This window comes from Ursus maritimus, unplaced genomic scaffold (assembly GCF_017311325.1).
Source record: "Ursus maritimus isolate PB19 unplaced genomic scaffold, ASM1731132v1 scaffold_19, whole genome shotgun sequence".
NCBI lineage: Eukaryota > Metazoa > Chordata > Mammalia > Carnivora > Ursidae > Ursus > Ursus maritimus.
In genome coordinates this window covers 43,165,572-43,186,529 of record NW_024424341.1, presented here as the reverse complement: position 1 = coordinate 43,186,529, position 20,958 = coordinate 43,165,572, and the positions used below count along the sequence as shown (strand labels likewise).

Genomic DNA, 20,958 nt, shown 5'->3' with positions numbered 1-20,958 from the left:
GCAGCTGAGGAGGCCCAGTCAATTAGCAGCTTAATTTCTTCTCCTTTCACATGTCTGTGACCATTGCAACCTCACAGGTTCTTCCCTTGACGGTCTGTCAGCCAGTGCCATCTGCCCCTTCTCATGACCTACTGCCTCTAAGACTCTAGGACCTGGCCTAGAATTTCCAATATTTGCAGGCCACATTGACCCCTCCTTGACTTATTAAGCCTGTGTCTTTGGATACACTATTCCTCGAAATGCCCCCACAACCACTGTGATAAGGTCTTTGGAGAGGAAAGCAAAATACACGTCTTCTCCAGGCTTGTGATACTGGAGGCTGCAGCTCCCACCTCCCTTGCTGCCTGGCCCCCTACTGGGCCAGGTCCTCCACTTCACCCTCATCCACTAAGACCTCCTCAGAAGCCAGCCGGGTCCTCTCCTTCCCACCTGGAATCTGTCCCCTTCTGGCTTTCCCTGCTGAGGGCTGAGAAGCCATGGCTGCCTTTTAGGCCTCCTGTGTCTGCTGCCCGACAAGATCCACTGCCCTCTCCATGGTCCTTTAAACATGCAGATGGCCTGTGGTCCTCCCCCTCTCCTCTCCCAGCTCCACAATCCCACAGCGGCTCAGCCCACAGTCCCCTCACCTTTCTCACCTTCGGGAGGGCCACCATTCCTCCCCAGAGCCCTCACACATGCCTTTCTATCTGCCTGATGTTGTTCCAGCCTAGTGTGTGGATGATGCATTCCCTTTCTCACCCAAGTCCCTCTGCTTGTAGGACGGGGTGATGAGACCACCAACATGGCTGAGAAATGCTTGTAAGGCAGAAATGAAGCATTCAGCAAGGGAGAGGCAAGGGGAAGGTATTCATCTGATGGGAAAACAGTGGCATTTATCAGAAGCTTACTCTGTGCAGGCCCTGAGTCTCTGGCAGCTATATTCCCGTTCTATTGTTACTTAACAAATTACCATAAACTCAGGAGCATCAAACAACACCCATCTATTAGCTTACTGTTGTGCAGGTCAGAAACCCAGGCAGCGGGGCGCCTGGGTGGCTCAGTTGTTAAGCGTTTGCCTTTGCCTCAGGTCATGGGATCGAGCCCGGCGTTGGGCTCCCAGCTCAGAGGGAAGCCTGCTTCTCCCTCTCCCACTCGACCTGCTTGTGTTCCCTCTCTTGCTGCCTCTCTGTCAAATACATAAATAAAATCTGAAAGAAAGAAAGAAAGAAAGAGAAAGAAAAGAAAAGAAAAGGGAAGAAAAGAAAAAGAAAAGAAAAGAAAAGAAAAAAGAAAAAATCAAACAAACCAACCCAGGCAGCATCCTCTGCTCCAGGTCTCACAGAGGCTGCAGTCAAGTTTTGGGCAGGGCTGGGCTCTTTCTGCAGAACAGCTCTGGGGAAAAACCAGCTTCCCACCTCCTTCAGGCAATTTGCTGATTCCAGTTCCACGCAGTTGCAGACTGAAGTCCCTATTTCCTTGCTGGCTGTCATGTGCGCCTCTTCTCAGATTCTAGACTCCCCCCTATATCTCTTGTCACAGGGCCCCCTCCAGCTTCAAAGCCCCCGGAATCCTTCTACTTCAAGTTTCTCTGCTTTCCTCATCTGCTTTTAAAGGCCCTATGATGGCCTTTGGGCTACCCAAGCAATCAAGGATCGTCTCATTTTAAGGTCAGCTGGTTAGTAACCTTAATTTCATTTGCCATGTACTGTAACTATACATAAGTCCTGGGCAAGGGATCCCGGAGGGGACGTTTTTAGAATTCTGCCCCCTACAGGAGATGACTTACAGCATCCCAGAATCCTGTGGAATCAGGCCACCACAGGGTGAAGCTGCTGTTACCACCTCTCTTCCCGGTTAGGTAGTAGGAGTAGCAGCATCTGTCTGTCAAGGTGAGGGACACAGATGACCCCCACCTCTACCGGTCCTGTGACAGAAAACAGGGAGGCCTTGAAATCAGGAAGAGTCCCACAGCAGCCGAGCTGAGAGAGAGTGCTACAGAAAGAGGGAACAGCAGGGGCCAGCCTTGAGGTAAGCAGAACCAAAGACCTGAGGAATGAGGAGTGATAGGACTGGGGAGGGGCTACTGAGGTTGGATGGAGCAGACCCAGGGGGCAGGGCAGGGCAGGCCATTCTGAAGGGCCCAGGTTCTGAAGAAGGACCCTGAGGCCAGTAGACTTGGGCTGGAACAAGGTTCCTCAGGGCATGGGCCACGGGACAGGCTGCCCGTGGGGACAGTTGCTCCCCTCCTGACCTTCAACACATCTACAACACAGCTGCCCAAGGTGGGGGGCTGGTACTCTGATCTTGTCCTCACACTGGAGGCTAAGTCAGCACCCTTCCCCCCAGGCTGGATGCCACACCTGCTGCACGAGGCACACGGTCCACCGAGGTCTCGGGGAATCTTCCAACCGTCTTGTCCTCCTGCCTGCCTCTAGCCCCCGTGCGCAAAGTGTAAAGCTAGGCCAGCCCACCGCTCCAGCCTCTAGCCTGGTTCACAGGTGTCCTAGATAGCCAGCCCCACCTCAAGGTCCCTGAAAACCGAGGCTGTTTCCTCCGCGCACACAGCTCTCCCCACATGTTCTGCCTCCTAAAGTGACTTCGGACCGTCACCGTCCCGGCAGACGCACTACCCATCTCACCCCTGCCCTTCTTTTGTTCCGAGGCGTGTCCCAGGGTGCTGCGCGCAGAAGGCTTTCAGTTCAATGCCCATTCACAGTGTCGTTCACTACTCGCCCTGGGGCAGGTGGGCCCGGTGTGCGTGTGAGGAGACGGGGGCACGGAGACGGGCTGCCTCCACCTTCTACGTGGGACCCAGGCTGAAGGGCGGTGCCTGCAGCCAGCGCCGGGAGCGGAGGTAGCCTGCAGGAACGTCCCTGCTCTCCACGCCGGGCTGGAGTCCGGTGCACCAGGAGACGAGCCCTACTGCTGGCTCCACGCAGGCTACGGGGCCGTCGCCTGGGGTCGCAGGGCCCTCTACGCCAGCCGACACCTACCTGGGGCCTCCGACCGCCTTCCCAGCGTCGGTAGGCGCGCTCCAGCTCCAGCACCGCCTGGAGCCCCGGGGGCGTGGCCCGCGGATTGACAGCGCAGGCCCCGCCTCATCCCCGCACCTTGGGCAACGCCGGAAGCGTGCTCTGGCACAGACAGTCCTCGCTGCCCGGCCGCCCGAGCCCCTGCGACTATTAGTTCCGACTGTGACTAGAGCAGGAAGTGCGGCGGGGCAGCGGCGGCCGATCGCCATAGAAACACCGGAAACGTGCTCTGACCTAGCGCTTCCCAACCCCACAGCGGCTGCAGACTTCGGTTCCGCCAGCTTTGCACCCCGAAAGTGCGGCCTTGTCGGTGGTGAGCGGGAGCAGGCCACGTCCCGGCCGAAGGCCTGAGGAGGAGCCGGAGGTGGGGTCTGGCGGGCATCCCCCTGCCGCAAGGCCCACGGGCAGGCCGGGCGTGCCCGGGGAGGGGCCCCGGCGCTAGGCTTGGAGCGCACGCTGTGGACGTGAGGGGGCGCTGCAGGATGGGGGCATGGCCCTAGCAACCGCGCGGAGGCGGGAAATACGGGCTGGCCGGGGTCTGCAGCTGGTGCGGCCGCAGCGCAGCAGAGCCGGGCGTCTGCGTGCGGGGTAGGGCGCGAGCCACTGCGCACACTCCGGGAAAGGGTGCTTGGAGCAAAGTGGACGGCAGGGCGAAGGCGTGGCAGCCGGAACCGGCGCCATCCCCGGGAGGGTGGGCCTTTGTGCAAAGGCGCCGGAAGGCCCCGCTGCATCTGGACAGAGATAAGAGCCCAGACAGGGCGGAGGTGGGTCGGAAAAGGCCGGCTTTCGGGGTGCGGGTCGATGCGCAGGTTCCCGCCCCCAGGCGCGCAGGCACGGATTTGAAGTTCTTTAGGCGGTGCGTGAATAAACACGGGGAAGGGTCTGTGGCGTCGGTAACGGCACGTGCAAAGACTCGGCTTGTCTGAGGAATTGCCAAGAGTTAATTCATCTCCATGGAGGGCTCAGCCCAGGAGGGTCCCGATCTGTCAGGTCTGAACAGGCTCCCTCTGGCTGTCGCGTAGGGAATAGACTGGGAGGCAGGGAACCCAAGGAGAGGAGTCCATGAGCCTCGGCCAGAGGTACCCGGGTAGTGGAGGTGTGCGGAGTGATCCGAGGGTGAGATGTGGAGCATGCAAGAAAGGGGGGGCTGGCCCCAAAAGAGGAGAGGTGATTTGGGCTTGAGGACCCGGAGGGGGGTGAGTCTGAGCCCCATTAGACCCTGGAGGTTAAGAGAGGCTGCACTCCAAGGCTATGTGACCCAGCCTGAGCCAGCCTGGTGGAGAGTGGGTGAGTGTCAGGATGCGTTCTGGGTCGCCTAGACCGGCAGAATGAGCCAGGTATCCCGTCTTTGTTTGATACAGGGAAGACTGAGCCCTAGTGAGCATGGTGCCTGCTTGTGATGGGTGAAGTCGCAGGGTTTCTCAGATTCCCAGAGTCCCCTGGAGGATGGTATCCCCTCCCCTTTCCAGTGTCTGAGGGTGGGCAAATTAAGTGGAATTAGGAGGCCAAAATTTTGACAAGAATCATCCTGATCGGGGGGCCACTGCTGCGCCACCTTTGCCCTCCCGGTCACACACCCTGCACGGTCCACACAAGCCCCCTCTCTATGCCACACCCACACCTTGTGCCCTACAAGCCATATGGAGATTCCAGGAACAACAGGCTGCAAGAGGTACCTCCCTACCTGCTGTGCTGGGGTTGGCCAGAGACCATGTATTTTTCTCCTACCGGGCACTTGCCAGGCTAATGCCCAACTTACTCTCAACCCTTTGTGACTATGCACACCTTGAATCGCTTAGTCCCAGAGGCAGGTCATGCCACCCTACCCTCGAGAAGACCTCTGTATACACTCGTTAACATAACCCAATTCCAAGCCAACAGACCTGGGCCTCCACAGGACCTTGGATGCTCCAAGGTTGGGGGATGTGGCAAAGGAAGATCAAAAAGAAGCTGCTTGGGAGGAATCACAGCCAGCCAGGGAGGGGAGTGGGTAAGGTGTGGCAGCCACTTCTGTATGGGGTCCCCTGCAGTCTTCTCCACAGAGCTAGCCCCCTGGGAGGGGGACTTGGGGAAGGTTTATGGATTTGGAGTGGGCCAATATAGGGGAAGCTGAGCTCTGGACCCTCCCCGGGGGAGTAAGCAAGACTGGGAGGGAGGCAGATCTTTGGTATTCCCAACCTTCTTCCAGCGGGTGTGCTGGGGGCTTCGAAGGTAGAGCTGCAGAGGTCCTGGAGACTGGGGGTGGGGTTTGGTGAGTCCTGTGTATGGGAACAGGACTGTGAGGGGCCTTTTCCGGAGGGCTGAGGTTCGCAAAGCCTGGGGTTGCGGTGCGCCCATGGGCCTTGTCCTCCAATAAGGGCTCAAGGGTCAGGGACAATGGGGCGGGTACGTCCCGGCTGACCTCCCTCCCCCCCCATCCCCTCATCCAGTGCAGATGGCGGCGGCCGAGGCAGTGCACCACATACACCTGCAGAACTTCTCCCGCTCGCTGCTCGAGACTCTCAACGGGCAGCGGCTGGGCGGTCACTTCTGCGACGTGACTGTGAGGATCCGCGAGGCTTCGCTGCGTGCACACCGCTGTGTGTTGGCTGCTGGCTCGCCCTTCTTCCAGGACAAGCTGCTGCTCGGCCACTCCGAGATCCGCGTGCCGCCGGTGGTGCCCGCGCAGACGGTGCGCCAGCTCGTCGAGTTCCTCTACAGCGGCTCGCTTGTGGTGGCCCAGGGCGAAGCGCTGCAGGTGCTCACGGCCGCGTCGGTGCTGCGCATCCAGACGGTCATAGACGAATGCACCCAGATCATTGCCCGTGCCCGCGCCCCGGTCCCGGGCGCACCCGCGCCCCTACCCACGCCCGTGCCCCCACCTCTCGCGCCCGCGCAGCTCCGCCATCGCCTGCGCCACTTGCTCGCCGCTCGACCTCCGGGCCACCCCGGTGCCGCGCATAGCCGCAAGCAGCGCCAGCCAGCGCGCCTGCAGCTGCCCGCGCCCACCGCGCCCACCAAGGCCGAGGGGTCGGACGTCGACCCCGCCCTACCGGCGGCCCCAGACGACGGCGGCGACGGCGACGAGGAGACCGATGATGAAACCGACGGCGAGGACGGCGAAGGCGGCGGCCCGGGAGAGGGCCAGGCGCCCCCTTCCTTCCCCGACTGCGCCGCCGGCTTCCTCACCGCCGCCCCTGACACCGCGTGCGAGGAGCCGCCTGCACCCGCCGGCCTCTCGGACTACGGCGGCGCCGGGAGGGACTTCCTTAGGGGGGCTTCGGCGGCCGAGGACGTGTTCCCGGAGAGCTACGTGTCCGCTTGGCAAGATGAGGACGGCACCGCCGCAGAAGCCTGTCCCACCGAGACCCCCGCTCCGCCTGACTGCGTCCTGGCCGGATCCCGCGTCCCCGGCGTGAAGACCCCGGGGCCCCCAGTCTCGCTTTTCCCGTTTCATCTGGGCGCTCCCGGACCGCCGGCGCAACCTTCTCCCGCACCGTCCGGGCCTGCTCCTGCGCTCTCCTCGGCCTTCTACCCCGCGCTCCAGCCAGATGCGGCCCCCAGCGCGCCTCCGGGGGAGGCCCCACCCGCCGCTCCTGCCGCGGCCCCCTCGGCCGCCCCTGCCCGAGCCCCGGGTGCCGCCGAGCCACCTGCCTATGAGTGCAGTCACTGCCGAAAGACGTTCAGCTCGCGGAAAAACTACACCAAGCACATGTTCATCCACTCGGGTGAGCCGGGATGGGTCTCTGAGCCCCTTGGTCATTGGAGATTCATGCCTGAGGGAGGACTGGGCGCTGGGCAAGTGGGGTGGAGGCACTCATGTGGTCCTGATGCTCTTTCGTGACCCCAGGGGAGCCTGGAAATTGAGCCCCAAGCGCGATGTGTAGGGGGGAGGGGAAGCCCCTCCACGTGGAGAAGCAGGCACTCCTGCCCATCCCCTACCTCGACTTACTGGGCAGGAGGAATCCGAAGCCTGGGTTAAGGAGCGGGAACTTGCCCAGAGCTTTTGGAAAGCTGGAAGTGGAGCCTTTACTCACCGCGATGGAGCTTGGGTTGATCAGGAGGAATGGAGCCTTGGCAGGGATATATAGTCAGGTTGGGGAGCAGTGCTGCAGGGAGCCTCCTGGGTCTTCTGGCTGTCAGTGGGTCTGGTGATTGGGACTGGATGTGAGGCAGGGTATGTTCGCTGCCCTAGGGAAAGCATGCAGAGTCGGCAGAGAGGTGGCCTGATCAGGACTGGAGGAGGGAGATGGGGCTGCATTGTGGGGACCCCGCAGCTGCAGGGGGAGGAAAGGGGAGCTCCTTGAAGACCGTGGAGAGGTCCCCTAAAACCTCAGCTCATCTGGGAGGAGCTCTGCAGTCGCCAAGGGAGAGACAGAGAGTGCACTCGGGTGGGCCAGTGGAGATTGTGGAGCTGGGGGCTGAGGTGGTGGCTGGCAGGTCCTGGGTGTGTTGCGGGATGTGTGTGGTTTCCCTGGGGACTCAGGCAGAGGACAGAGGTATGGAATATCAAAGACTGCTTGCAGGGCTGAACTGGATGTTGTTAGGAAAAGCAAAGATTTGGCTGGAAGTCCTGTGGGAGTAGAGTGGGGAGTTCTGCAGGGCCAGGAATTTGGGATTTCACTGTGAATGGTGGGGAGGGCATCAGTGTTCTGAGGTGAGGAGTGATTGAGATGTGATTTACAGTTTAAAATCCGCACCTGGCTGTCTTGGGGATAAGACATACAGGCATAGGTGTTCAGCCTGTGGAGAGCTGCCAGGGGCCCCAAGGCAGTACCAGCCAAGATTTGCCAGCCTTGTGCCCCCTTAGCCAGGTGCCAAGCCTGGTTGGTCTGGGGGAACCCCCTGCCCAGGCACTGCCCTGCAGTCCTTTGCCACTGAGATAGGTTTTTTGTTAATACCTGATGACTTTAAAAGCCAACACAGCCTGCGCCGTCACCCCAGGTACATTATAACTGCCAGCAGACAAAGGTTCTGGGCAACAGGGGCTTCCAGTAGGAAGGGGGCAGGTATGCCTGCGACCCTCCCAGTGTAAGCCTACCGGGCCTTGCCAGACTGTCCTTAGAATGGTGGCCAGCGAGCAAGAGAACACAATGCTCCACGGGCATAGCAGGAGTGGGGGGTGGGGGGAGACCTCACTGGTCAGTCCCAATGGGCAACGATGTCCCAGAGCAGTAGGATTCCCTGTTGGGAGGGTACCTGTTAGAGTTGGGGGCCCTGACAGTGGTATCCCAGTGTGACGGTAAGGGTCTGGGAAAGGGGCGTCCCCGCTGAGTGGAGAGACATACTGGGTCATGTTGGGGGGGGGGGTCCCTGTTGGGCAGGAAGGCCCGGGAGTGAGGGGTAGTGTGGGAGTGGAGGCCCCTTCCCAGCTGACATACGTGCGCGGCGTGCCCTGTCGCCCACAGGGGAGAAGCCCCACCAATGTGCCGTGTGCTGGCGATCTTTCTCGCTGCGCGACTACCTGCTGAAGCATATGGTCACGCACACAGGCGTGCGCGCCTTCCAGTGCGCTGTCTGCGCCAAGCGCTTCACGCAGAAGAGCTCGCTCAACGTGCATATGCGCACGCACCGGCCCGAGCGCGCGCCCTGCCCCGCCTGCGGCAAGGTCTTCTCGCACCGCGCGCTGCTCGAGCGCCACCTGGCCGCGCACCCTGCGCCCTGATCCAGTTCTGGGCCTGGCTCCGCCCACCGCAGGACTGACCACGCCCCCGCGCAATAGGCCACCCTCTGGTGGGTTAGGGACCTCCCTTGGAACTAGGCCACAACCATCGCGAGGCCCATAACATCCCTGCCGAACCGGTTCATACCTGCCTAGCCGCCTTGCCCACATTCGCACCACCAAACCGCACTTTCCCCGGAGCTCAGGCCTTCCCTCTGCTTCCACCCTTTTCCCCAGACCTGGCCAGGGGTCAAGCCTGTCTTACTCCTCTCCTCCCTCGTACTTAGACCTCCTGACAGTGGCAGGCTGCGGCTGGGGTTGGTCAGGGACCCGACCACTCCTGAGAACTGGATCATCTCCAGCCTAACTCAGACTGGCCGCTCAGACCCTTGGGCTAGGCCCAAGATTTGTGGCTTGAGCGGGGTGGGTTCTAGACCTGCTCCTCTGCCCCAGTGTCAAGCTGGGCATGATCCCTGGCTCCCCACCCGAACTACTCCTCCCTCAATCTGGCGTCTGGGGGGAGGGGGGCGGGGGCTCAGGTGGACCCATCGTGGCTTGGGACAGCGTCGTGGGACTCTCACTCTCTAATAAAGTACTGCGGGCCGTGGGTTTCAAACTCGGAAGCTGTGAGCTCCCAGACCCATGAATTTCTCGCCATCACAGACTGGTTGTGGGCATCAGGGTCAGATGCCCCCATCCCTGGGCAGCTAACCCTAACCTCCCGGGCTTCCTGGGCAGAGACAGGATGATCCGCTTGGTCATCTCATGCCTCTGTTCTCCCGGAGGGAGTGGGATGCACATATGATTGGTACTTGACTCTTCTAGAGCCCTCTGTCCTATGGGGAGAGGTACAGGCCAGCCCTGAGGTGCATCTGAAAGAGGGAAGCCATATGTGGGAAAGATGCAGATTTCGAGGCCCTTCCGCCAGAATCTCAAGGCCCTTTGGACTTTAGGCTTGCCCTCCCCCATTTTCATGGGCATGATGGTTGAGCACCTTTTTTGGGGGGGTGGGTGTCCAGGGAGTCTTTGTGGGGATCTAAGCCCCAGGATGCCTACCCTGGCTGGTAAGTTCTGAAGTGCAAGGGGGGGGCAAAAGGGGAGCAGCAGCCGGGACCATTGGGCTGAACCTGGCTGGTAAGTTCTGAAGTGCAAGGGGGGGGGCAAAAGGGGAGCAGCAGCCGGGACCATTGGGCTGCTGAAGATACTGATCCCTGGTAGCAAACCAGGGTCACAAGACCCCGCATCAGTTCGGCTGCCAGCCCAGAAAGCAGCCACTCTAATGCGTCCAGAGCACTGGCGGAGACTGACCCTGGGCGCCTTGTCCTAAGGATTTGGAGCAGGTGGAGAGAGGTTTGAGCTGAAGACCTGCAGGTTCCTAGGTCAATGGCAACACCTCTCTGAGCTCCGTCTCTGTGACTGCCTCCCAGGTGAAGGGCTAAAGGCTTTCCGGTCTGACCATTAATAGACTGTCCTGCCCACGTTTGGGGGGGGGGCTATGGAGTTTAGCCTCCTGAACCCCACGCATAGTCCCCATGATGCCAGGGGGTGGGGCAGACAGCCCAGCATATGGGTGGGGGCGGGGATATCAGAACTGGATTTGAATTTAGGCACTGTATTTGTTCCTTCAACTATTACTGAGTGCCAGCCACGTACCTGGCTAGAGGTAGGCACAGTGAAACAAAGCAGTCCAGTTAAAAAGGGCTGGGGGTGGAGCCCTGAGGCCAGAAGCATTGCTGTCAACAGGGGTGGGGGGGGGCGGGACTAAGGGGTCAGAGATCTAGGCCAGACAGCCCCTGGCAAGCATTCTGTCAACACTTCTCTGAGGCAGGAGCAGGTGTGATGGGCATCTGGCTGCGACTAGCCTTTTTACTGTTGCTGCTGCGAGCCCTGGGGCAGCCCGCGTGGCCTGCCGCTGTGGCCCTTTCACTGCGATGGCTCCTGGGAGACTCTGTCTTCTGTGTGCTGCTCGGCCTGGCCATGCTGGCCCGGCCCTGGCTCTGCCCCTGGATGCCCCACTGGCTGAGTCTGGCAGCCGCGGCGCTCACACTGGCTCTGCTGCCCTCACGGTCACCCCCAGGGCTGCGCTGGCTGCCTGCAGATATGGCCTATATCGTCGGGATCCTCCACCTGGGCCTGGCTGTCAGAGCGCGCATGAGACGTCACCCGCCCGACACCTTTGTGGATACCTTCGAGCGACGAGCACGAGCACAGCCAGGCCGCACATCCTTGGTGTGGAAGGGGACAGGGAGCCGCCCGGTCACCTTCAGGGAGCTGGACGACAGGGCATGCCAGGCAGTGTGGGCCCTGAAGGCCGAGCTGGGCGGCCTCGCAGGCTTGCTTGGCGGGGAGTCGGCTGCCCTCCTGGTGCTGGACTCCCAGACCATTCCGGCCTTGGGTTTGTGGCTGGGGCTGGCCAAGCTGGGCTGCCCGGTGGCCTGGATTAATCCGCATGGCCGCGGGTCGCCTCTTGTGTACTCAGTGCTGAGCTCTGGGGCTCGTCTGCTGGTGGTGGACCCAGGTGAGGACTCCAGAGGCTAGCGGAGGACGGAGGGTGAGGGAGCAGGGGAGACACGTGGAGGACTGCTGTTCAGAGGGTCCTGGTGGGGGACTAGGCAAGGAGCTCCTTGCTTCCTACCTACCCTCACAGGCAATTAGAGTCAAAACTTAATTGCTGGAAAGTAATTTTGAGGGTACCAGAGGTTTTTTTCATGTTTGTTTCAATCCTTTTTTTTTTTTTTAAGATTTACTTATTTATTTTAGGGGCGCCTAGGTGGCTCAATTGGTTAAGCCTCTGCCTTCGGCTCAGGTCATGATCCCAGGGTCCTGGGATTGAGCCCCAAGTCAGGGTCTCTGCTCAGTGGGGAGCCTCCTTCTCCTTCTGCCCCTCCCCCTGCTTGTGCTCTCTGTCAAATAGATAAATTAAATCTTTTTTTAAAAAGATTTTATTTATTTTAGAAAGAGAGAGTGAGCAGGGGGAGGGGCAGAGGAAGAGGGAGAGAGAGAATCCTTGAGCAGACTCCCCACTGAGCGCAGAGCCCCATGCAGTGCTCTCAGGGCTCAATCCCAGGACCCTGAGACCATGACCTGAGCTGAAACCAAGAGTTGGCTCAGCTCAACTGACTGAGCCACCACCCCCATTTCAATCCTTTTTGCCAACAAATACTAATTATGGGGCTCTTTACAGAAGAATGCATACGTTTTTCTCTGCCAGCTGCTTCCTGTGTTGCTTGCAGTAGGCTCTTCTCCCCTGTCTTTGGGTCTCGGGTCTCCCCTCCTGACCGCAAATGTGGACCTTTTCCCCAGTTTCTCTTCTGACCCATCCCTGCAGAACTCCGGGAGAACCTGGAAGAGGTCCTTCCCAAGCTGCAGGCAGAGAACATCCGATGCTTCTACCTCAGCCACTCCTCCCCAACACCAGGAGTGGGGGCTCTGGGGGCTGCTCTTGATGTTGCACCCACTGACCCTGTGCCCACTGACCTGCGTGCTGGGATCAAACCGCAAAGTCCTGCCCTGTTTATCTACACCTCAGGGACCACTGGTGAGGACGCCCAGCAACCCTGGCCCTGACCTCTGAACCCTAATGCTGCCCTAACCCCAAGCTTGACACGTGCCTCAAACTTGACCTCTGAAACCCATCCTACCCTTTGATGATGACGCCTGGCCTGAACTCTGATCCCCAATGTGTTTTGACTGGTCAGTGCCAGAATCCTGCCTCTGTCCAGTAAACAGCCACTGAAACTCTAACTGAACTTTGGAATTTACCCTCTGAACCCCAAAACCAATTTTTCTTCCCTGAGCCCACCCACAAATCCCCATCCTTGACCACCTTCTAAGAGCCTCAAGCCCCTCACTACAGACCTGACCACAGAGACCCACTCCAATGTGCTGGCCCCTCTTGTGCTATCCTTTCACCAGCCACCCTTCCCACTCCATTCCCCAGGGCTCCCAAAGGCGGCCATTGTCACGCACGAGCGACTGCTGCAGGTGTGCAAGATGCTTTCCCTGGCTGGGGTCACAGCTGATGACGTGGTCTACACAGTTTTGCCTATGTACCATGTGATGGGGTTTATCCTTGGGGTCCTCGGCTGCCTGGAGCTCGGTAAGCCCTTTTCTGAAGACCCCTCCAATTCCTGGAACCTCCAGACTCAGTGTCACAGTGGGGTTTTCAGGGTAACAAGGCCCCACAGGTTATGCAGCACCGAACTTCTTACCTTTGACAAGGGACACACAGCAGCTGGCCCCAGGGCTACTTGGGCAGAGACATGGTCACTTAGACAGGGTCTGATGGCTTTGCTGTTGTCAGAAGGTGACAAGCTGATATGAGTGCTGGGATAGTCAGTGAGGGTTAGGTGTTCCCCAAGCATTCCATTGGGCTATCTTCCTGGACACCTGACTAGCAATTCACACTGGGAACTCTCTCATATTTTCTTTGAGTTTTTATAAAAAAAATTTTGAAATACATACAAATTTCTAAATATTTCTACATAAATCCTCATGTACCCACCACTCAGCTTCAGCCGCCATGAGCATTTTGCTTTCAAACATACACAGTAGAGCAAAAGTAGACAAAATAGTTTGATGATGTCTCATGTATCCTCACCCACACGTTGCCACTTATCTCATATGTGTTCCCTTCTCTATTTCTCAATTATTTTAGAACAAATCCCAGACTTTGTATCTTTTTGCTTGTAAGTATTCAGAATGTATCTCTAACATATAAAGACTTCAGAACAGTAGTGATATCATATCTGACAAAATTAACAGTAACTCTAATATCATCTGATGCACAGGTCATGTTTAAATTCCCCCAATGACGTGTCTAATTGTTTTTGTTGTTGTTGCTGCTATTGTTGTTGTTTTTAAAGTTAAAGTCCCCTCACTGTACTTGCTTGTTCTCTGCTCCTCTTTCCCCTGCATTTCTTGTTAGACTGGAAATTTCCTCTAGAGATGTTAGATTCCGTTCAAGTACTGGTGGCAAGAACCTCAGTGGGATGCATTGTTCTTCCTAATACATCACATTGAAGGCAGCTCGTAACTGTTAACCTACCTTAGAGAGGCTAAGATGAACTGGGGAGCTGTATGTATGCATGTGTGTGTATGTATGTGTTTCTGCGTGTATAGTTGACATGTTACATTAGTTTCAGGTGTACAACGTAGCGATTAGACAAATCTATACATTGGGGGGCTTTAATTGGAAAACTCCCTATCAACCTTCCCCCTGGTTTTACCAGCTCTTGAAGACCTTTCCTGAATCAGGCATTTCATTAGGGGTTGCAAACAAAGTTGTCACTCTCAAGACCAGCATCTGTTTTCACACAGAAGGCACTGTATTTTACCTCCCTGCCAAAAATACAGCCTCCAAGAAGACACACGCTCGCTACCTCACCAGGCACACGAGCAATTGTCCCTTTGGGTGCAGGGATGATAATATCTGGCTTGCAGGGTTTTGTTGAGGATTAGGGTTGAGGTAGGGAGGGTGCCTTCCACAAAGCCAGCTGCAGAGGACTGATCAGCTAAGAAAGGATCACTTTCCTGGAGTGAGAAGTAGTGGCCTGTAAAACTTATTAATCCATGTGTCCATCCTTTAGAACATCCTTCCAGCAACTCACACGTCCATCTACTAACCCACCTCCTCACCCACCCCCCATCCAACTATGCCACCACCTACCCATCTGCCCACACATCCAGCCACCTATCTGCCCAGCTAGACATTCATCAAACATTTATCATAATCAAAAATGATTAATATTCATAGCCCTTATTTAGCAGGGCTCACTTGGTACCAAGCACTGAGCCTGGTACACATTCTGAAGATAGGATTCAAACCCATGCCCACCTATGCTCTTCTCATGTGGGCAGTCCTAGCTGGGTCAGGGACACACGCAGGAGCTCCAGATCCTGCGCTTCCAAGAGCCACAGTTAGGTGATCAAAGCAGCTAATCACAGTGGCATGGAAGCATGACCTGAAACCCTTTCCTTTCCCTCCTCAGGAGCAACCTGTGTCCTGGCCCCCAAGTTCTCTGCTTCCCGCTTCTGGGATGACTGTCGGCAGCATGGTGTGACTGTGATCCTATATGTGGGTGAGGTCCTGCGGTACCTGTGTAACACTCCGCAGGTGAGGGGCTAAGATTAGGGCTCCATGGTGAACACCTCAGGTATGATCCTAGATGTCATCTCAGGTAAAGGTTTCAGACAGATTCGGGTACCGGACTCAAACAAGGTAGCTTAGGTGAAACACCCCAGGCAACAGCCACAGATAATGCATCCCACACAGGTTTCCAATCATGGCTCCTGTGATGATCAGCAGTGCTACCTTGGGCAGGTGACTTCATCTCTCTCAGCCTCAGTGTACTCATTTGGAAAATGAGGATAATAACTCAAAGTGGGTATTTGTGAGAATAAAACATATATAAAGTGCCTAGAACAAAGGGTGGCTCGGGATAAACTCACTAGATGTGAACTTATACAGCAATGAGGTATGGATCGCAGGTAAAATGCTTCAGGTAACTACCTCCAGGTAAGGCCCCCAGGTGTCTCCCCAAGGTGAAAGTTCAAGTCACTCCCCAGTTTACCTCCAGGTAAAGGCCCCTAAGTAACCCCTCCAGGTAACCTCCCCCCAGGTAGAAGTTCCAGGTACTACCCCTATATAAGATCCCAGATAGTTCCCCTAAGTAAGCCCTGGATAAGGCCTCCAGTCACCCCTAGGTATCCCTTCAGGTGAGGCTTTTAGGTAACTTCCCCCCAGGTCACCTCTGCAGGTAACCCTCCAAGTACAGACTCCAGATAACTGCTCTCAAGTAAGAACACTTGGCAGACCACCTAGGTATAGATGGTCCCCCCACCCCCATCACCTCCCAGGTAACTCCTCAGGTAAGGACCAAGAGATAGCCTTCGTAGGTAAGGGTTCTAGGGCACATTCCTCTTCACCCTTCTTGGGATGTCCCTGCAGCGACCAGAGGACCGGACACATACAGTCCGCTTGGCAATGGGCAATGGACTCCGGGCAGATGTGTGGAAGTCCTTCCAGCAGCGCTTTGGCCCCATTCGGATCTTGGAAAGCTATGGCTCTACAGAAGGCAACATTGGCTTTGTCAACTACCCAGGGCGCTGTGGGGCCCTGGGCAAGATGAGCTGCTTGCTTCGAGTGAGTGGGTTCGGTGAGACAATGGCCCTGATTGAGGCTGAGCCCACAGGACCTCTACTGACACTTCCCCACTCCCCACTCAGATGCTGTCCCCCTTTGAGCTCGTACAGTTCGATACAGAGGCCGAAGAGCCCGTCAGGGACAATCAGGGATTCTGTGTCCCTGTGGGGCCAGGTACAAGGGTCGGGAAACCTTCCCTGGGTGTGGGAAGGGTGGGGACCATCTGCTCCTTGGCTGGAACAAGCTGCCCAAAGCCTTGAGGTCAGTGTCCAGTGCCCTTACCTTGCCTGACCACTGCCTGGGACCCTCTGCCTCTCAGCTTCTCAGCACTGCCTGGCTCCTCTGCCTCAGTCTCTTGCTCTGCTGGGTCTCTGGGTGTCCATTTGTGGAAGTCATGTCCTCCCAGGCATCAATCTCTTGTCCAGTACCTTCTCCTAGGGTCTTTTCTCCTGGTGCCACGCCCTGGCTTGGCCATATCTTTCTTCCCACCACCATTTGTCTCTGTCCCTTGTCCTTCCCTTGTTATCCTCTATTTCTAGTGGGCTCCCCAATGTCTCCTGTCTCCCAGTCTCTGTCTCTCCCCCACCCCATCTTTATCTCTAGGTCTCTCTCTGTCTCTTCTTTGGCAGGGTCTTGGTGATGAAGAGTCCACCATGGTTGGAAACCTCCGGCCAGGGGCTGGTGGGTTGTGCGGTTCTTGGCCATGGTTAATGCCCTAATTCCAACTCCTACCCCCAGGGGAAGCGGGGCTTCTGTTGACCCAGGTCTTGAACCACCAACCTTTCGTGGGCTACCGCGGGGCGCGAGAGCTGTCGGAACGAAAGTTGGTGCGGAATGTGCGGCGCAGGGGCGACGTTTACTTCAACACCGGCGACGTGCTGACCATGGACAAAGAAGGCTTCCTTTACTTTCGCGACCGCCTCGGGGACACCTTCCGGTCGGGTCCCGGGCCGGACTAGAAGAGCGGGTGGCAGGGGCTTCCGGGTCCTTTGAGGGAGCCACGCTGAAGAGGCGGGACTTCCTGACCTGGAGGGGCGTGGCTTCTCGATCCTGAAGGGGCGGGAGTTGGGCAGAACCAGCTCTCAGATCTCGCAGGAAGAGGGGCTTGGTGGGCAAGAGGCGGGGCCTCGGCTTTGCCAGGGTTTTGGTCACTAGCCCTGGGTTCAACCCCATAGATGGAAAGGTGAGAACGTGTCCACGCGGGAGGTGGAGAGCGTTTTGTCACTCGTGGACTTCCTGCAGGAGGTGAATGTCTACGGTGTGTCTGTACCAGGTGTGGAGGATTTGCCTCATTTTAAACCTCCAACAGCTTGCTGGGCAGAGGGGTGTTATCCAGATTTTACAGGTGGGGGAACTGCTGGGGCACAGCCAGTGAGCAGAGATGAGCCAAGTGAGAGCGTCAGCTAGGCACTGTGAGGTGGGTGATCCAAGAGTGACTGGTGTGTTCCCCAGGTTGTGAGGGCAAGGTGGGCATGGCTGCTGTGCAGCTGGTTCCCGGCCAGACCTTCGATGGTCAGAGGATGTACCAGCATGTCCACACTTGGCTCCCTGCCTATGCTGCACCCCATTTCATCCGTATCCAGGTGAGCTCAGGGTGGCAGAAGTAGGTGGATGGGAGATCTTGGCCAGGGGCTCACAGTTGGGTTATGCTTACTGCCCCTGCAGGACACCCTGGCAATCACAAGCACGTTCAAACTGGTGAAGTCCCGTTTGGCACGTGAGGGCTTCAATGTAGACATCGTTGCTGACCCCTTGTTCGTGTTGGACAATCAGTCCAAGGCCTTCCAGCCCCTGACGGCGGACATGTACCAGGCAATCTGCAGTGGAACCCGGAGACTCTGACCATTTGGCCAGTCCAGAGGACATCTGAAGTGGGAGTACCCAATGCTGACTACCACTCCCATTCGCAGGGTCATCTCCCTGCCAAACCTGCTGAGGGTCATCATGAATCCTAGCTTGGACATAACCCCAGTTGCGGAGAGTGAGATGATACTAGGCCCAGTACCTGAGTGAGAATAAACTTGGATGTGCACACAGATGTCTACGTGTGTAGGGGCCAAGGGCAGGCAGCCCCAAGATGGGCCACTTTGGCATAAAGATTATTTTGTGTTAAAAGCAATAAAAACCCAGCAGACTCAGAAGCTCCTTATCTCCCTGACAGATAACTACATTAGGACAGGGAGGAATCTAGCAAGGTCTCTTTGATCAAATTCCTGTGTCCTCTTGCTTCTGAATGGCCCAAAGACCATTTGCTTACCAAATATTTACTCTCTTTCATTTAAATTGCATTCTTTCCTATTGAATTTCTGGACCTCTATACCTTTCTCAATTCAGTGCGACATGTATGCCTCATTTTGCCTGTCTCTGGAATTTTATGGCTGTATGTATTCCCCATATATACCAAATTAAATTTTATTTTCTCCTGTTAACATGTCAATTTGATTTTTAGTCAAGCCAGAAACACCTTGAAGGGCAGAAGAAATTCTTCCTCCCCAACAGTGGATGGAGATACAAGGAAGGAATTGAGGGCCTAGGGCCCTCCAGACACCTTGCTTCAGGATAACCCCTGTGTCCCCATCAAGGACCTTGAAGAGCCTCAGGGTTTGTCTATGCAAGGCCACCGCTGTGGGAGGACCCAGCAGCCTCAAAGTCATTCCAGGGTTGAGAGCTGAGGCTCACTCTATCTGTAGGTCTTTTTGTGGCCTCTGATGAGCTGACCCCAGGCCAGCAGATGTGGATATGGTCTGGAGGGTGTAAAGAGAAGTGCTGTCATGGTGATATGACAAGGACATCGAGCTGAGAAGGATGAGCAGCAAGTAACTGGGAAGAGTGTCCTTGGCAGGGTGCACCTGCAAAAGCCCTGATGCAAGTCCTGGGGAGGGATGTGGAGCAGATTTGGAGCCCCCTGGAAGATGAAATCCAGTGTCCTAGGGGCCAAAAGAGCCCTCGGGCATTGTGTGAACTGTGGGCAGGAGCATGCTTTTGCTGGTTTCAGTAAAGCACAGTGCACACTGTGTCAAGAGCTTTAAATGTTACTTGATCATTATGGAACTATAGTCTGTGGGCCAAGGGAGTGAGTGGCAAGGCCTCAGGGAAGTATAGTCCTCAATGTCTCAAGAACTTCCTTGGGAATTAGGATAGACGCAGATGGGAATTTCAGGGCACTGAACCTCTGGGAAGTGCAATTCATCCCATGTCAGGAGCTTTGGGTGCTGCCCAGGCATCTTAAGAGCTGTAGACCTGGAAAAGGGAAATAGCACATTAATCCTCAGTGAAGCGGACTGTGCTCTCTCCATGCAGGAATCACTGCCTGGCCATCATGGATGTAGGCTGGGGCACATGTGGGTGTGAAGATCGAGATGTAGGCTTTGAGAGCTCAGATACTGAAGTGACACCTGGGTCATTGTGGGAGCTGTTAGGTAGAGGCCAGTGATCATTAAGAATTCTCCGGTGGGTAGACCAAGCAGGCTCAGGGGACAGGATGCTAGTTCTCAAGCCCTCTGGAGTTCTGCAGCATCAGCCTGCAGGGGCCACGCTCCACTTCCCCCAGTGCCAACACGGTATGTGGCTCTCACTATATCAGTTAAAGTTCCCCATTCCCACCCAATCCTAGCTTCAGAATGACATTGCCCGACACCTCCTACTCCATCCTCAAACCTATAGGTGTATGTTCTAAACGCACTCTTCCCTGTGGTTTCATTGGGTTTCTGAACTAAATGAGAGGTGTGTTCAGTCCATCTTGACCCAGAAAGCCAGGGAAACTTTTACACTCACAGCCTGCTCAGGGTTAAGAGCAGAGTGGTCAGCCTAGCAGGGAAGGGCCCAATATGACCACGTAAGTTTGGAGGGCAATGCAAGGGCCAAGACATGGGGGAAGGCAGGTGATCATAGCTGCTGTTTCCCTGGGCTCAAGTTGGGAGCCACTGACCATCCTGGGTACTGGGGGGTGGGTTGGATTTAAGGAGGGTGGAGGAAATGAGGGATAGCAGGAGCCAACCACACAGGTAGGAAGGAGACTGGTGGGGAGATGGGAGAGGGCATCAGTCTCAGCTCAAGGGGTCGGGAAGGCTCAGGTTGGAAACTGGACTCCAGGAACTTCAGTAAAAGATGCAGAAAAGGTTGAATAGGACTTGCTGAGTACACACTCGGTGTCTGACAGATGCCTTTGAAGCTGAATCCCATGGATTCCCCCAGAACAGGTCTCTATCAGTTAAAATGGAGGTTTCTCTGCATTTTACAGCTGGGCAGACTGAGGCTCTGAAGTACTCAAGGCACCCTCATGGAGGTGAATCTGGGCGAAGGTGGGTTGGGGATAAGGACCAGAACAGAGGGGAGTCCTGGTTCAGTGGACCTATATTCCAAGGATTGTGGGGAGCCAGGTCCTGCAAGACATGTCTCACTGCCCCCACATCTCCCCTTTGTAGGACTTGTGAGGCTCCAGAGGTGGAAAATAGGTCTGAACCTGCTGGCAGGCAGAGAGTGGGGGAGATGTCTGCTCATTCTGTATGACACACGGCCGTCAGAACTTGGAGGTGATGGGATGAGGGCACCCCCTGGTCTCAGGTTTCCGAGTCTGTATCTATAAAGATTCATCTCATGGTACAGCTGAGAAGCGGGGCAGCCTCATGACGTCTACATTGCTGAAGTCTCCTCGCAGATACCCACAAACCTCTGGCTGCCATGAAGACATAGGCATCCCAGCCCCACATTGGGAATCAGGCAAGCTACATCTCTACCCTTGGACTCTCAAAAGGACCTGGATTGAAGCCAAGGTTTCAAAGCTCTGTGATGATCATACTTAAGGTTGTGTTGTTAAATCCCTCTGAGCCATGACCTGGAGGCTGGAGGGGAGGCTGAGGCTGTGGACTTCCACAGTGCCATGCAAGGATTTTACACAATGGTGTCCGTTCCAACTTCTAATTTTAGGTCTTTCTTGTTCCCAAATAAAGAGACCACTGACATTCCTGAGTGTGAGGACTGAGGTCAGGATGGGCCCTGGTCTGCTGAGGGCCACAGGGAGAAACCTGGTCCCACCCGACCCCTCTGACTCCATGTCCCAGCCATGTGCAGGTGTCCCACGATGGGAGGGTGCACACACAGGGCCTTAGATGACAGCAAATCCTCTGTCCTCTGGAGGGAAGAGAACACGTGGGCACTTGCCA

At 56.4% G+C, this 20,958-nt stretch overlaps 2 protein-coding genes across 8 annotated transcripts; both read left to right on the top strand.

Moving 5' to 3' along the window:
• Positions 1–3,213: 3,213 nt before the first annotated feature.
• Positions 3,214–9,271, top strand: ZBTB45 (zinc finger and BTB domain containing 45). 4 transcript variants are annotated; one of them, XM_040632819.1, is made up of 3 exons: positions 3,214–3,375; positions 5,446–6,718; positions 8,399–9,271. In XM_040632819.1, the coding sequence occupies exons 2-3, from the start codon at positions 5,446–5,448 to the stop codon at positions 8,653–8,655; spliced, it is 1,530 nt and encodes a 509-aa protein (XP_040488753.1). In that variant the 5' UTR covers positions 3,214–3,375; the 3' UTR covers positions 8,656–9,271. The 4 variants fall into 4 exon arrangements, with proteins under 4 accessions (XP_040488753.1, XP_040488752.1, XP_040488755.1 ...); XM_040632818.1 differs by having other exon boundaries at positions 5,441–6,718; XM_040632821.1 differs by lacking the exon at positions 3,214–3,375 and adding an exon at positions 3,471–3,599 and having other exon boundaries at positions 5,441–6,718.
• A 1,159-nt stretch (positions 9,272–10,430) lies between these two features.
• SLC27A5 (solute carrier family 27 member 5) lies at positions 10,431–18,225 on the top strand. Of its 4 annotated transcripts, none has more exons than XM_008706456.2 (10): positions 10,431–11,170; positions 11,981–12,190; positions 12,593–12,751; positions 14,643–14,767; positions 15,602–15,796; positions 15,880–15,970; positions 16,535–16,733; positions 16,972–17,041; positions 17,249–17,379; positions 17,462–18,225. In XM_008706456.2, exons 1-10 carry the CDS (start codon positions 10,492–10,494, stop codon positions 17,496–17,498), a joined length of 1,896 nt encoding a protein of 631 aa, XP_008704678.1. In that variant the 5' UTR covers positions 10,431–10,491; the 3' UTR covers positions 17,499–18,225. The 4 variants fall into 4 exon arrangements, with proteins under 4 accessions (XP_008704678.1, XP_008704677.1, XP_008704679.1 ...); XM_008706454.2 differs by having other exon boundaries at positions 10,441–11,170; positions 16,972–17,069; XM_008706455.1 differs by lacking the exon at positions 17,249–17,379.
• The last annotated feature ends 2,733 nt before the right edge of the window (positions 18,226–20,958 follow it).

Excerpts from the sequence above, each read along its gene's own strand:
- ZBTB45 (XM_040632819.1), top strand. The coding sequence starts at position 5,446 with ATGGCGGCGGCCGAGGCAGTGCACCACATACACCTGCAGAACTTCTCC. Across the intron at positions 6,719-8,398 it reads GCACATGTTCATCCACTCGG|GGGAGAAGCCCCACCAATGT; the intron begins GTGAGCCGGGAT and ends TGTCGCCCACAG.
- SLC27A5 (XM_008706454.2), top strand. The coding sequence starts at position 10,492 with ATGGGCATCTGGCTGCGACTAGCCTTTTTACTGTTGCTGCTGCGAGCC. Across the intron at positions 15,797-15,879 it reads AGATGAGCTGCTTGCTTCGA|ATGCTGTCCCCCTTTGAGCT; the intron begins GTGAGTGGGTTC and ends CTCCCCACTCAG. Across the intron at positions 17,380-17,461 it reads CCCATTTCATCCGTATCCAG|GACACCCTGGCAATCACAAG; the intron begins GTGAGCTCAGGG and ends CTGCCCCTGCAG.